Raw genomic sequence first — 15,704 nt, 5'->3', positions numbered from 1 at the left:
TCCTCTGCATTTGTATAATCAAGTAGCTCTTTAATGCATTAGTCCGGGGCGGGCAATTATTTCAGGCGGAGAGCCACTCACTGAGTTTTGGCAAGACATTGAGGGCTGCATGACTGGCAGCCAGGGCCACATGCATATTAACTTCCTAAATTTTTTAGGGGCCCCGTAGTATTGATAGAATGGCCTGGCAGGCTGCATTTTGCCCACCCCTGATTTAGTACCTTAAGAGACCTGTATTCAATTCTGTCTTTTAGTCTAAAGATCTGTTGATTTTTTTTTTGCCTGTTTTTGCAGTGACAATGAGGAGTGTGTTTCTTTTCCTTGCTGCTTTAATCATTTCCTGGGGCTTTTCTTTGGCTAAATTTGATGAGTTTGAAGATGGTGATGATGCTGTGGAGTATGATGATAATGATTTTGCTGAGTTTGAAGATGTTGTTGAAAATGTAGTCACAGAATCTCCCCAGAGGGTCATCACTACAGAAGACGATGAGGAGGAGGCCACAGTAGAGCTTGAAGGTCAAGATGAAAATCAGGAGGACTTTGACGATGCAGATGCACAGGTAGTGTCACATAATGCACTTCCTCATTTTAGCTGCACACTTGAAATGCCCCTTTGCTTGCAAGACCCAGATTAGCAATGTTATCCAAGATTGTTCTTTGACAGCTGTGTTGTGGGATGTTCTGTTCCAGCTGATCTCCCAAGCTAATCAGGTTGTCCAGGCTCAGTATTTGAATGGGATTTTGTCCTTTAGCAAATCCATTGTGGTTGTTAAAGGGTGCTCAGCTGCTGAATATATCAAGTTACAAATGGATGGAGTTAGTCATTCAAGATATGAGGCACCCTTGCAGAAGGGGAGGCATTAACTTCAGTGCCCTGGTTGCATGGTTATATATATCTTTGTGAAGATCCCATTACAGTTTTGGTTGCATGCAGTGTTACTTCATTTTCCATCCTAAACTATTTTATAGATTTTCTGTGTCCTATTGAAAAGCTATCACATTCTGATGCAGAACTATATGCATTTCAGTGCTAAATAAAGCAATCATTTAAGAAGGGGATGGATTTTAGTTTGTAAATCGCTTTGAGATCCTTTGGGTTGAATTCCTAAACCTATACAAGTGAGAAAATGTTTTGTTAAAGCTTTATAAAGAAGTGAAGGAACATTTTCACTGCAGAAATGGTCTTGTTTTTACAAATCCATGTGGTGGTATATTGTTTGTACAAAAGAAATGAAAAAGCCAGTTCCCCCGCAATTTCCATATTAATTCAAGTTTTAAAATCATCAGCTCTAACAACAATACAAGTCTTCTACATGTGAATTCTCAAGTGTCACTAGGGGAGAAGAGGTAAAAAATCAGTACATACTTGATTTTTCTATACATCTGTGTATGTGTGTGTCATGGTGAGTACTGCATCACTGAAATTTAGCTACCTGAAGAAAGTAGAGTGCTAACCAGTTAGCACTTGACAGACCCTTTGCTGATGGTCAGTAGGAAAGATGGGGTGGGTGAGCAGGGCTTGTGTCCAGGCCACCAGAAGAAAGAGTGGGGGGGCTCACTCCAGGGCAGCTTGCTGCAGCCTGCCTTGCTGCTGTATGCCTGTTGCCTTGCCTTGCTCTGCCAGCACTTTCTGGCTCCAGGATGCAGCTGACACAAGCCATTCTAGAAATCATAGTTTTGTTAGAGCAGTAGTGGAGTTTGCTGTTGTTGGGTGGAGGGAGTGGAGTGGAGAACTGACCCCCATTTTTTGCTGCCAAAAAATTGTAAGCATTTTTTAGATTGTAAGCATTTTTCTTGTCCTCTGGACATAATCTTGGGCAGCAAAAAAAAATAGGATGAAAGTTTCTTATTGATAATAGCAAACTCCACTGCTGCTCTACAAAACTATAATTCCCAGAAAGCTTCATACTCTGGCCTGGTCTGTACCCCATTCCTGTGCCTGGACAAGTTGGGGAGGGGGTTGAAAGCAGTTGCCCAAGGCACATTTCTTCCACACTATGCCTCTGATGCTGGTGTTGGGGAGAGGACATCTTGACAAAATTGGTTGCTAGCTTGTGTTGCTATATCCTCATAGCTATTGTTATCTGTGGCAGATGAGCTGAAGTTAGCATGGCTGCAACTACCAATGCTGTGGTCACACTTTCATTTCACTGGGTGGACTTACCCCTACATGGAAAAAACATATTCCTTTACCTTTGTATAGTGTGTCTTTTTGCATTATTTTTATCAGGCTTTAAATGTTCATGTTCTTTCCTTCTTAGGAGGGAGATACTGAGAGTGAACCATATGATGATGAAGAGTTTGAAGGCTATGAAGAGAAACCAGATGCATCTCCTAGCAAAAATAAAGACCCCATAACAATAGTTGATGTAGGAATACATGTTTGAATGTCTTTCTATTCAGCAGTTCATTATAATAATGTCTAGAGAGCTGGTCATACAAAAGGACTTCATTGTGCTAGCTGCTATATGAATATACAGTAAGAGAGTCTGTCCTGAAGAATTTACAGTTTGATGAGGCAAGGAGTTGAAAGGAAAACAGGCTTAAAGATACCCCTTTGTCATGTGACTTCAAGTGGGTAGTGGTAGAATTGAAATGCAAATATCCTGAGTTCCCATTTCATGCTCCTCTCCACTGGATTATGCAGTCTTGCTTTAGATTGTAAGCATGCAACATTTGAAGCATGCTCTCAGTCTCAGATGGCCTGCTTCTTAAGAATATGTTAATAACTTTATGAAATTGATGCTATTTTCTCTCTTCTTTCATTCTCAGATTATATTGATACCCTCTTCTAGCCCAGTTCTAGTTATAATATGGAATATATATGGATTAAGGGCATACTATGAAGACAATAAGTGTTTCTAGTAAAACTGTGTCTAAACATGTTTTTGGCCATAGCATTTCATATTGTACCTTACAAGAAGAAATGTTATGGTAGCAAACTATGGTTTAGTCTGTGTATCAGTTCTCAACATGTTTGGTATTTGGCATACGCAGGCAAGAAAAATGTGGAAGTGGCTTGGCTACAAATGCGCTGAGATAGGCTCCAGCTACACCAAAAGATAACTGACACTTCAGATTTGGAATGTAGCAAAGGAGACTTAGTTTAAATATTAAGGAAATTGTTCCATCTAAGGGAATAGCTAAACAGGCTACCTAGAGATGTTATGAAACCCCTTCACTGGAAATTAAGTACAGATTAGAATTATAGGGTTGGAAATGACCTTCGAGGTCATCAGGTCCAACATTATGGAATGGTTTAGGCAGGAAGGTTGACTAGCTGACTATTTGAGTCCTTCCAGCCCTGTTTGGTTTCTGGTTTTTTGGTTTTTTTTTAACGTGTGTGTGCTTGCACATACAGATTCACACACACACAAAATAGAATCCATTTGCTGCTACCTGTAGCTTGAATACAGTGATTAAGATACAGCAAGTCAAGAGACTTAGCTCTTCTAAAATGTTGCAATTAAACTTGGCAATGAAGAGAAATCTCATGTTCTCTTATGCTGAGGGGCAACATTGTGGCAGCAAAGCTGATTGCTCTCTAATGACTTTGGAGTACTAACTCCATAGACAACAGGATCTGGCTGTTAAGATTTTTCTCCCTATTTGCTGCATTGCTCCAGACTTTTGGGAATGTTTCACATAGGGTAGTAGCACTGCTTGAATACAAGTTGAATGGAGCCTAATATATTCAAATAATGCAGTAATGGGCATAATATGAGAACCAAATTGAATAATGTTTCAGTTGGGATGAGATGTCAGGCTGTCTGCTACAGTTGGGAGTTAATTGGCATGAGAGTCTGTTGTTGTTGTTAACTATTTTCCTGTAAGCCACGTATCAGTGGGGCCAAAAATGCCAAGTTGACTGAACTCTATTCCATAGCATTAGGGAAGCTAATTGCTGTCATTGAGGAATGAAGTTTCTCCAGTTGCTAATATAAACAAAGGTAACCAATTATGTAGATTGTATTAAACTTGACAAAACATTGGGACTTAATTTGCTTACCACAGGTTCCTGCGCACCTTCAAAACAGTTGGGAGAGTTACTACATGGAAATCCTCATGGTAACTGGTCTTCTTGCTTACATCATGAACTACATAATTGGGAAGAATAAAAATAACCGTCTGGCTCAGGCCTGGTTCAACACACACAGGGAACTGCTGGAAAGCAACTTCGCCCTTGTGGGTAAGTTCTGCAGTTGCCATAGGCAGCTTCTTTGAATGTGACTGATTTACATAATTGAGTGGGCTATTGAGAGGAATAGGAGGCGGGTGGGGGGGGTGTACTTGTTAGTAACAGTTCTGTGTGTGGGGGAAAAAGTAATAGTCCAATCTTCCAATTCTGAAATGCTATCTAAACTCTGAGATTATGGTAATTATGACATAAATTTTATAACCCATAATCTAGTAGAATGAGCTGGGAACACGCAGATTTTAAAACCAGTGTTACTATGTCAGTATTTGAATCTGACCCTTGTAGCCCACTTACTTCCTCTTATTAACTAATTTGTTGTGGTTTTAGGGGACGATGGTACAAATAAAGAAGCTACAAGCACAGGGAAGCTAAACCAAGAAAATGAACACATATACAATTTATGGTGCTCTGGAAGGGTGTGCTGTGAAGGCATGCTTATCCAGCTAAAGGTAATGCTGAGGCTTCTGGCTGCATTATTCCATTTAATATCTGGAAACAGGCTTGGTTAGATGTTTTCCCACTCCAAGATGGTTAGCAAGGGGTATCAGTAAGACTTTATCATTCAAACCAGACACTGGATAGCGAATGTACATGGGTAGTCAAAATGTTTCAGTGGCTTTTTTTTTTGTAAACCATCACTCTTATATCATTTTTTTAAAGATCCTGTATCTTATGTGATATGACTGACAGCTGGATACTTCACGCATCTTGCTGTCCAGTTCTGTGGAGCAATTGTTTCTGGTCCTAGTAGTGAATGAAAAACAGGGCTGTAAAATTGCAGGGGCCATTCAGTGCCTTTTTATCACTGAGCTAACACTTAAATGTAGTTGGTCCTGAATTTTAAAATAATAGACTTTGTTCCCTCCTTAAGAGGAAAGCAGTTGTGTAATTCTGGCTAACACTGCAGAACATAAACAACAGATATGACTCCCTTTTATTCCAACAATTTTTTTGTGTAAAAATTTCTCTGCAGTGCTTGAAGACTGAAAATAATTAGTTTTGAGTTGGGCCATGTGAATCAAACAATGGAAAAGTAAAACTGCTCCTAACAATGAGCCATGTGCTCTTCCGATAGTAAGTGTTTGCAAAATGAAAAAAGTAAACATTAAGTAGTAAAGTGGATGTTTAAGATGAGAATAGTAATTGGCAAAGACCATTTGTTAAAAATAGCTTTTTAACTTTTGAGCTTCCTTTACTTGCTATACTTTAAGCTTCTTGTTGGAGTTGTCTATTTATGGCTCTCAAAATTGATGCATTTTGATGTCAATTCACTTTATAGTAAAAGAAATTTATGGTATCAAAGAAACATAATTCAGTGAGATTTGAAGAGAGTTCAACAAACATACAAAATGAGTCTAAAGAGTCTAATGTTCTCTTTCAGTTTCTCAAAAGACAAGACCTACTGAATGTACTTGCTCGCATGATGAGGCCAGCCTGTGACCAAGTGGTATGTGCTGCATTCTTCCAACTCCTTTCCCGCTTTTGGTCTTTCCCTTTTACAAGCAGGTAAAAGGTGGGGTTTCTCTTTGTGCAGCTCTTTATAATGTTAAACACAGCATCTCTGAAATGATCTGTAAACACCTTTATGTTCCTTTTTTCTCTACATGGTATGCCAAACTTCTGATGACTGGTGAATTATTGATGTATCTGTTGGTTTTATTGTTCATGTTGTTTTCTGAACATGGTCTATCACACTTGAAGCTTCAGCAAGATGAAATCTTGCTCTGTAACTTAATCTTTAAAAGTTCTTCTGTCTCTTGAACCTTGTTATGAGTGCAGCCTAATCATGCAGGGATCCTAGTTTTCTCTGTTTAGAAATTCCAAATTCTTTCATTTAAAAAAAAATCCAAAATTCTCTGATTAAACTTGACCCCCCCACCCCAATCCACATTTTTCCATGATTAAAATGAAATGCTACCATATTAATAGATATCAGTCAAACAGTGTTTTACTGGTATATTTACAATTTTAAAGCAGTTTGGAAGCCTACCAGTACCTCACTCATTATTGTAAAAATAAATGCTAAATACCTATATACTTTGGCATTTGATTTTGGTTTTTTTTGTCATAGAAAATCTGAGCTCCCCCCACCCCCTTCACTCACCTGGATGCAGGTGCAGCTATGGTGGTCTCTTCTCCCCCCCTGCTTTGTGGCACTGAGCAACCCTGATATGACAGTGCCCTGTCCACGCCATTGCCTGTCACACCCATGCCACAGCCCCCCCATCCCTGCCGGAGGGGGCCCCCAGCTGCCAGGGCTATGGAACCAGCTTGCCCACTTCGTGCTCCATGGGTGCCAGCTGCAGCTGACCAGCAGCACCCAAGCCCTGGCTGCCATGCACTGCTGCGGCCAGAGCAGAGCGCAAAGCCTGGTTCTTCCCCCCCACCCCCCCACTGCAGGCAGCATGGCTGGAGCAGAACCAAATGGAGCCTGTGGGGGGGCAAGGAAGGATATGTGTTGCCCACTGCAGGTCTCAAGGCTCCCCACCCTTCTGCCCTCCCCCTGGGGGCCTCTGCAGGTCAGCAGGCGGGACCTGGCATGGAAAAGCGAAGCAGGGCAAGGAGGCTTGGTGTTGGTGCTGCCACTTCTGGGAGCCCTACAGTGGCCACACTGCCATGGCAAAGTGTCCCCTGCCTGCCTGGCAGCAGCTGGGTCCACATCCTCCCTTGCCCTGTGCAAAAATCTGTTGGGGGGGGGAGGGGGGCAAGTATTTACCCCCTTGTTATCCCAACAGGGCACCTCTGACACCCATCCCCTCCCTGGGAATGTGAGCAGTGATGGGGAGCCAGCCCCCCTCCCTACTGCCCCCCAGATGAGCCACAGTTCCCTCGCGTTCCCTCAGCTGGGTCCCACAGCTGCACATTCCCACCCAGGCCCTGGGCACCATCCTGGCTGGGTAATGTTCCCAGCCCCAGCTGCCAACCCTGCCTTGCTTCCTCCCTCACAATGGGGGACTCAATTTGCCGCCTCCTTCCTTCCCTCTTTCCCTCCTAGACTTACTTGCAGACAGCTGGGGGCTCTCCACTGCTGCTTGGCTGTATCGCTGGCCATGTGCATGTGTGTGCACAGACATGCACGTGGCATCCCCTGTGTCTTGCTCCCCCCAGTCCCAAGCTGCCAGCCTGCAAGAGTAAATCCATGGTTTCCTACATTTTTCTTCATTAAAGGAGAAAACCGCAGCAGATTATGAGTTACTGAAAGTGATTACCAGGTCTTGTGTGGTGTGTGTGTGTGTATATCTATGTATATCTATCTATCTATATATCTATCTATATATATATCTATCTAGATAGATAGATAGATATTTGATGCATTATTCTTTATTCTACCTAAAACCAAGTAATTAGTCTGCTATGACTCATGCTGCCACTGGAGTCCTTTTGTAGCTTGGGTATATCTCTTGCTGCCCTTAAATCCTGAAATTGAAAACTCAAATATTTAACAAGATTAGAAAGCTAACTTGTCCTTTTAGGACATGAAAACAAAGCTACTAAATCCAGGCATGAGAGAGAACAGTTTAATTCTGTTGGAATAGCACATGTATATACCACCTGGTCTGAGATTTTTTTTCTCCATCTTGGATATACAAAAATAAAGGGTAGCTAATTTGGAAATGGGGAGAGCACTGGTTCCTCAACAAGATTTGCATCTGACCTTTGCAGGTGCTCCATGGACTGCAGAGTTCATTGTATTAGTCTTAATTGGACTTACTCCTTTTTATTTCCCAGCAAATAAAAGTGACAATGAATGATGAAGACATGGATACTTATGTGTTTGCTGTAGGAACAAGGAAAGCTTTGGTGCGGCTGCAGAAGGAGATGCAGGACCTGGTATGTGCTCTCTGTTGGAATTAATGGTGGATGGTTTAAACAATTGATAATGGGTTAGAACCTTTCACTATTACGCTGCTTTACCTAAGATCAGACCCTGTTGAATAACAGAAAGTTGTTGGATCTAGAGATTGTTGAATAGCCTTGAAAAGTATTTCTCAAACTGCATTACACCTGCATGGTGTGCAGTGAACCTGATGAAGGTGAGTGAGATGAAATGGAGATGCAGAAAGGAAACATGGTGCCTATCTTCAAGAAAGGGAGAAAAGTGGATCTGGCTAAGTATAGGCCCATCAGCCTGACTTCTGTCCCAGGGAAGATCTTAGAAAAGTTTATTAAAAAGGCCATCCTTAATGGACTGGCCGATGCCAACATCCTAAGGGATAGCCAGCACGGGTTTGTTGTGGCTAGGTCTTGCTTGACTAATCTCATTTCCTTCTATGACCAGGTGACCTATCACCTGTACAAGGGAGAAGAGATTGATGTCATATATCTTGACTTCAAAAAAGCCTTTGATCTGGTATCTCACGATCACCTCTTGGCAAAACTGGCCAATTGTGGCCTTGGGTCCACCATGATCTGCTGGCTGGGAAATTGTCTCTGTGGTTGGACCCAGAGGGTAGTAATTGATGGCAGTCACTCATCATGGTGCCCTGTGACCAGTGGGTTCCCCCAAGGCTCTGTCCTTGGACCCATATTGTTCAACATCTTCATTAATGATGTGGACATTGGAGTCAGAAGCAGACTGGCCAAGTTCACCAATGACACCAAACTTTGGGGCAAGGCATGCACACCAGAAGACAGGCGGGTGTGATCCAGGCTGACCTGGACAAGCTCAGCAAATGGGTGGACGAGAACCTGATGGTGTTTAACACCGAAAAATGCAAGGTTCTCCACCTTGGGAAGTAAAACCTGCAGCATCCTTAGGCTCGGCAGTGCTATGCTGGCTAGCACTATGGAAGAAAGAGACTTGGGGGTTATCATTGACCACAAGATGAACACGAGCCTGCAGTGCGATGCTGTGGCTAGTAAAGCAACCAAAACGCTGACTTGCATCCATAGATGCTTCTCAAGCAAATCCCAGGACATCATTCTCCCCTTGTACTAGGCCTTCGTGAGGCCGCAGCTGGAGTACTGCGTCCAATTTTGGGCTCCACAATTCAAAAAGGATGTGGAGAAGCTTGAGAGGGTGCAGAGGAGAGCCATGCATGTGATCAGAGGTCAGGAAAACAGACCTTACGACGACAGGCTGAGCCATGGGGCTCTTTAGCCTGAAAAAGCGCAGTTTCAGGGGTGATCTGATGGCCACCTATAAGTTTATCAGGGGTGACCACCAGTACCTGGGGGAATGTTTGTTCACCAGAGTGCCCCAAGGGATGACTAGGTCAAACGGTCATAAACTCCTGCAAGACCGTTTCAGGCTGGACATAAGGAAGAATTTCTTTACTGTCCGAGCCCCCAAGGTCTGGAACAGCCTGCCATCAGAGGTGGTTCAGGCACCTACAGTGAACACCTTCAAGAGTAAATTGGATGTTTATCTTGCTGGGATCCTATGACCCCAGCTGACTTCCTGCCCTTCGGGCAGGGGGCTGGACTCGATGATCTTCTGAGGTCCCTTCCAGCCCTAATGTCTATGCAGTCTATGAAAGAAGAAACAGAAATAAAGGAAACGGGTGGGAGCTCTGAGCATCTGTTTAATATCTCTTAGATTAGGGGCTGGTAATTCATGGCCCATGGGTTGGATCCAGCCCATGGAGTCATTTGATCGGGTCTCTGGATGTGGCAGCACTTACTTTCCCCATGGTACTGCTTGGAGAAGTGACTGCAGCAGCTGAGTCCTAGCATCCCCTGCATGCCTCTAACCCAAACTTGGTTGTTCTGGCTCATAGCTTTAAAAAGGTTACTATGATCGCTGTCTTAAATTGTTGGAAAGACCAGAGATGTCTGTAGTGATGTAGTGTTGGGGTTTTTTTATTATCCAGAACATGGGTATCTGGAGCCTGTTGAGTCAGCGACTGGGGGGGGCGGGGAACCCGCTCCCTGGCCAGCACTTGAGGCACTGATGCTCCTGCCTGCCAACTAAACAGAGAGTGCGACCTGGCAGGGGGTGTACTGGCGCTGTTAGGGGATGCACATGTACCCCCTGTGCGTTGCCCCTGATACAGAACATGGAATAATAGCTTCCTAGGAAAGTAGGGCTGGAAGGGACCCCATGAAGCCATCTAATCCAGCCCCCAGTTTGACAGGATTGTCCATGACTGAACCTTCCCAGCTAAGTGTCTTTCCAATCTGCTCTTGAAAATTTCTGGGTATGGAAATTCTGCAGTTTCTCTAGGGAGCCTGTTCAATGCCTGACCACCCTCATAGTCAGAAAGTTCTTCCTAATCTTCTGCTGTAGTTTGAGGCCTTTGCTTCTAGTCCTAGTCCTGTCCCCTACTTCATAGTTTCATAGTAGTTTGGGGTCAGAAGGGACCTGAACAGATCATCTAGTCTAACCCACCACCGCTGGCCGGAGCACACACTGGGATCACACAACCCAAGACAGGTGTTCATCCAACCTCTTTTTGATTTTACCCAAGGTAGGAGCGAGGACCACTTCCGTAGGAAGTTGGTTCCAGATCCTAGCCACCCTAACAGTGAAATAGTGTCTCCTAATCTCTAACCTGAACTTATTCTCCAGCAGCTTCTGGCCATTGTTCCTTGTCACCCCAGGTGCTGCTGGGGGGAATTGGGCCCTTCCTATTTGCTGCTGATCTCCCCTAATGAGTTTGTAGGCAGCCACCAAATCCCCCCTCAGCCTCCGCTTGCTGCCACAGAAAAAGCGCCCATTGGGTATTTGGAGACGTTATCAAATCCCTCCTTCTCTAGGCTAAATAAACCTATCTCTAGCTCTTTCTGGCTTTCCATGTAAATCATGTTTCCCAAGCTTCTAATAATTTTTATTTTTCTCCACTGTCCTCTTTCCAATCGGCCCACATATTTCTTGAAGTGTGAGGTCCAAAACAGGACACAGTACTCCAGTTGGGGCTTTACTAGTGCTGAATATAGCAGGAGAATTATATCCCTTGATTTTCAAGTGACACTTGCTAATAAAGTCTGGTATGCCATTGGCTCTTTTTTTGCAAGAAGAGCACACTGTTGGCTTATTCAGTTTATACTCCACCATAACCCCAGGTCCTTCCCTGCAGTACTACAACCTAGCCAGTCATTTTCCAGTCTGTATTTATGTATGCAGTTATCCCTTCCCAAGTGCATAACTTGGTACTTGTCCCTACTGAATCTCATGTGATTTGATTGAAGACCATTTTTTCCAATCTATCCACGTTATTCTGTATCCAAAACCTATGCTACAGTGTGTCTGCAACTCCATCCAACTTGTCATCTGCAAATTTAAGTGTGTGCTCAGTCTCATCATCCAAATCATCATTAATGAAGATGTTAAATAGTACTGGGCCCAGGACAGACCCCCTCTTGGGGGTGGGGCACTTGATGCATTCTTCCAACTAAACATTTAAGCCATTGATGACTACTTGTTGAACATGATGATGCAAATAGTGTTATAGCCACCTTACAGTACTTATGTCTAATCTGTATTCCCTTAGTTCAATGAGAATGTAGTTGACCAGTATGAAATGCCTTACGGAAGTCAAGGTCTATCAGATCTACTGCTCTCCTTCCATCCACACGGGCCGGCACCTTTATCATAGAAGAAATCAGGTTGGTCAGGCATGACTTGCTCTTGATGACTTCATGCTGGCAGTGCCAAATCACCTTGTTCTTTTAGATACTACACAATAGGCTCTTTGAGGACCTGCTCCATAATCTTTCCAAGTATTGAGGTCAAACCAACTGGTTTGGAATTCCCCAGATCCTCCTTTTCATAAAAGATGGGCCCTATATTTGCCCTCTTTCCAGTCATTCAATACCTCACTTGACCCACGAGTCTTCAAAGACGAGTTAGTGTCTCCAAAATCACCTCAGCCAATTCCTTCAGTATCCTAAGGTGCATCCCATCCAGGTTTGTAAATTAAAAATATCTTGCATCTCTAAATATTCCCTGACCTTTTCGTCTATTTCTCTAGAATGCTTGTCTCCTTCCCTACGTTTGGTGCCAACTGCATTCATTATCTGGTAGCTGACCCTATTTGTGAACTGTGAAGTCAATAAATACTTTGGTCTTCTCTGCCTTATTTATAATAAGGTTGTCTTCTGTATTCTGTAAGGGATCTATGGTTTCTTTGGTCTTCCTCTTTCAACATGCTTGTAGAAATCCCCTTTTTTGTCTCTTGCCGGTTACATCTCAAATTATGTCTTAGGCTTTCTAATTTTCTATACATGCTGTTGGATAGTCTCTTATACTCTTCTGTAGTACTGTGACTGAATTTCCACTTTTTATAGGATTCTTTCTTGGGTTTCGACTCATTGAAGAGAGAGCAGTCTAGTCAGGCTGTCCTTCAGTTATGCTTCCTATTCTTCTGTTGCATCAGGATAGCTTGTTCCTGCACCCTTAGTACAGCCTCCTTAAAGTACAGTCAACACTCCTGGACTCCTTTCCCCCTTGGATTTTGCTTCCTAGGGGACCTGGCATGCCATTTATGTGAGTTTGTTAAACTCTGCATTTTTTGAGTCCAATATATTTTTATTCTGCTGCTCTTCTTCCTTCATCCCCTTAGGATCTTGAACTCTCTCACTTCATAGTTACTCTCAGCCAAGTTACCCTCCACCCTCACATTCTCAGTTGATTGCTCCCTGTTTGTGAACAGCTAGTCGAGAAGAGCTTCCTCCCCTCCCACTACCTCACTTAGCCCCTCTACCTACCTGTGTGAGAGAGTGATCCCTAACATGGGATACACAGCAGCATAACACATTGAAAAAGAGGTATGCAACCTACTAACTGGCCCAGAAGAATTAATTTAAGCATAGGCTTTCTTAATCTACATCACAGTGAACAAGTGTTCACATCCACATTCTCAGACTACTGATAACGAGTGACTTCCCTTTTAACAGTAAAGTCAACCAAAGAAAACTTGTTATTTTTAGTGGGAGATCACTTCAGGAGGAAGTTAACATTATTCTGGCAGTGGATGCCAAACTTTTGTTCAGCCTCTTTAATTCAGCACTGATGACGTCACTGGGATTTGAAAGTATGTTTACTTATTGTCAAGGTGATTTTGCTACTAGTAGGTCTAAGCCATTCTTTTCTGCATAATTTAAACTTGAAATATTTTTACTTTCATGTCTTGAGGATGATCAATAGTCTGTCAGGATGTACAAAATAAAATGCTGGCTCATCAGTTATATCAACTGTTTCAGTGCTTTTGTTGTTGCTCGTAACATCATTCTCAAATAGCAACAGCAGCAGTGAAATCAGAAAGATTATGGTTAGTCTTGCTGATGCACTTAATTCATAGATTGTAGGGCTGGAAGGGACCTTGAAAGATCACTGGGTCCAGCTGCTTGCACCAGGCAGGAAAGACAGCTGGTGTCAGGTGACCCCACCAAAGTGACCATTCAGTCTCCTCTTGAAGCTTTCCAGGGTAGGTGATTGCATCACCTCTGGAGGGAGCTTATTCCACAGTCTGGACACTCTAACTGAAGAAGTTTTTCCTAATGTTGAGCCTGAAATGGTCTTCCAGGAGTTTGTAGCCATCACTCCTGGTTTTCCCCAAGGGTCAACAGTTGTTCACCAAGCCCTTGATGTACTTCCCTGATGTAGTGGTAAACTGCTACCAAGTCCCCTCTCAGTCTTTTCTCCTTTCCAGGCTGAAGAGTCCCAGGTCCCTCAGTCTTTCCTCATGGCTTGCTGTGCAAGTCTCTGATCATACGGGCAGCCCTTCTCTGGACTCTCAAGCTTTACCACATCCTTGTTAAAGTGCAGCACCCAGAACTGGACACCAGTACTCCAGCTGGGGTCTCACCAATACTGAGTAGAGCATAAAAATCACTTCCCTTGTTTTGCTGGAGATGCATCAATTGATGCATGCCAGAGTGCTATTTGTCCTGCTGGCTACAGCATTGCACTGACGGCTCATATTCATACTGTGGTCTGTTGTTACCCCCAAGTCCCTTTTGTTTGTGGTGTTGGCCAGTTTGGCATTGCCAATTCTGTATGAGTGTAGGGGGTTGTTTGTCCCTAGGTGGAGCACTTTAGATTTCTCAGTGTTGAACTTCATCTGGTTCAGACTCGCCCAACTTGCTAACCTGTCTAGGTCCACCTGTATCTGCAGCCTGTCTTCAAGCGTGACCACACTTCCCCATAACTTGGTGTTGTCTGCAAACTTGGCCAGTGAGCTCTTTACTCCCACATCCAGATCATTGATAAAGATGTTGTAAAGTACTAGACCAAGCACTGACTCCTGTGGGGCACTGCTGGCCAGGATAATGCAGATCCATTCATTAGGACTCTCCAGGTCCTACCCCGCAGACAGCTTCATATCCACGTAACTGTCTCTCAGTTGAACCCACAGTCCTCCAATTTTCTTGCAAGAACATCATGGGATACCAAATCAAAGGCTTTTTGAAAGTCACGGTATACAATGTCAACCTCTTCTCCAGACGCTTATGCAGGTGGCAAGTTACCTGGTTGTAAAATGAGATAAGGTTGGTAAGTCAAGACCTGCCAGCGACAAAGCCATGCTGGCTGTCATTCAGAATCCTACCCTCTGCAAGCCTATCGTGCATAGACTCTGTAATGAATTTTTCCAGGATTTTCCCTGGGATAGAAGATAGGCCTACAGTTACCTGGGTCCTCCCTCTTCCCCCGTTTGAAGATGGGCACAACACTGACCTTCTTTCAGTCCTCGGGGACCGCTCTGGAGCATCACAAGTTTTGGAAGAATTTTGCCAAGAGCTCTGCAATGACTTCAGCCAGCTCCTTCAGCACTTAGATGGAGTTCATCCAGTCCTGCTGACTTGTATATGTCTAATTTATTTAATTGATTACATACCAATTCTATAGTAATAGTAGGAATGAAGGCAGTCATTCCTGTCCTGCTCATTCTGTACCCTATCTGGAATGTTTTTCCCCTTGCCTTGGTGAAATACTGAAGCAAAGTAGTCATTCAGGAGTTCAGTTTTCTCCTGAGTGCTGGTAACCAGCTGTCCCGAGTTGCTGAGCAGTGGCCCTGCATTCCCATCTATTTTCCTTCTGTTTCCTATGTACCTAAAGAAGGTTGTCTTGTTGTCTTTGATTCCCATTGCTAATTTAAATTCAGTTGCTGCATTAGCCTTTCTAATTTGTTCCCTACAAGTGCATGCTGTTGTTGTATAGTCCTCCTTGGGGCCTGTCCCAAGCTTCCATTGTTTGTCCTCTTTCTTCTTTCTTAAGAGACGGTGATTTCCCTGTTTAGCCAAGAGGGCTTCCCAGCCCTTCTAGTACCTTTCCTCCACATGGGAATGAACTTTTGTGCTTCAAGGACTGTGTTCTTAAGGAACGACCACTCTTCATGCACTCCTTTTGCCCTTGGTCCCTGGTCCTGCAGCACTACCCCTACTAGTGACCTGAGCTTGTTGAAATTGGCATTTTTGAAGTCCAAAACTTCAGCCCTGCTATTTGATTTGTCTGCCTTGCGACAGACGGTGAACGTGATGATTTCATGGTTGCTATCTCCCAGGCTACCCTCTATATTCAAGTCACTCAGCAGATCGTCGTCTTTGGCCAAGACGAAGTGTAGGA

At 43.6% G+C, this 15,704-nt stretch overlaps 1 protein-coding gene across 2 annotated transcripts in view; it reads left to right on the top strand.

Moving 5' to 3' along the window:
• CCDC47 (coiled-coil domain containing 47) overlaps positions 1 to 15,704 on the top strand; it is a 30,639-nt gene that overhangs the window by 4,355 nt on the left and 10,580 nt on the right. For both annotated transcript variants that reach the window (XM_090044182.1, XM_090044183.1), the window contains 6 exons: positions 295 to 560; positions 2,262 to 2,369; positions 4,015 to 4,189; positions 4,526 to 4,647; positions 5,580 to 5,645; positions 7,928 to 8,029. In XM_090044182.1, coding sequence (XP_089900308.1) covers positions 300 to 560; positions 2,262 to 2,369; positions 4,015 to 4,189; positions 4,526 to 4,647; positions 5,580 to 5,645; positions 7,928 to 8,029 — 834 coding nt within the window. In that variant the 5' untranslated portion in view covers positions 295 to 299. The remainder of the gene's footprint in view (positions 1 to 294; positions 561 to 2,261; positions 2,370 to 4,014; positions 4,190 to 4,525; positions 4,648 to 5,579; positions 5,646 to 7,927; positions 8,030 to 15,704) is intronic.

Source organism: Crocodylus siamensis, chromosome 4, assembly GCF_052110815.1.
Source record: "Crocodylus siamensis isolate JL-2025a chromosome 4, ASM5211081v1, whole genome shotgun sequence".
In the NCBI taxonomy this organism is placed as follows: Eukaryota; Metazoa; Chordata; order Crocodylia; family Crocodylidae; genus Crocodylus; species Crocodylus siamensis.
This window is presented reverse-complemented; position numbering and strand designations above follow the sequence as displayed.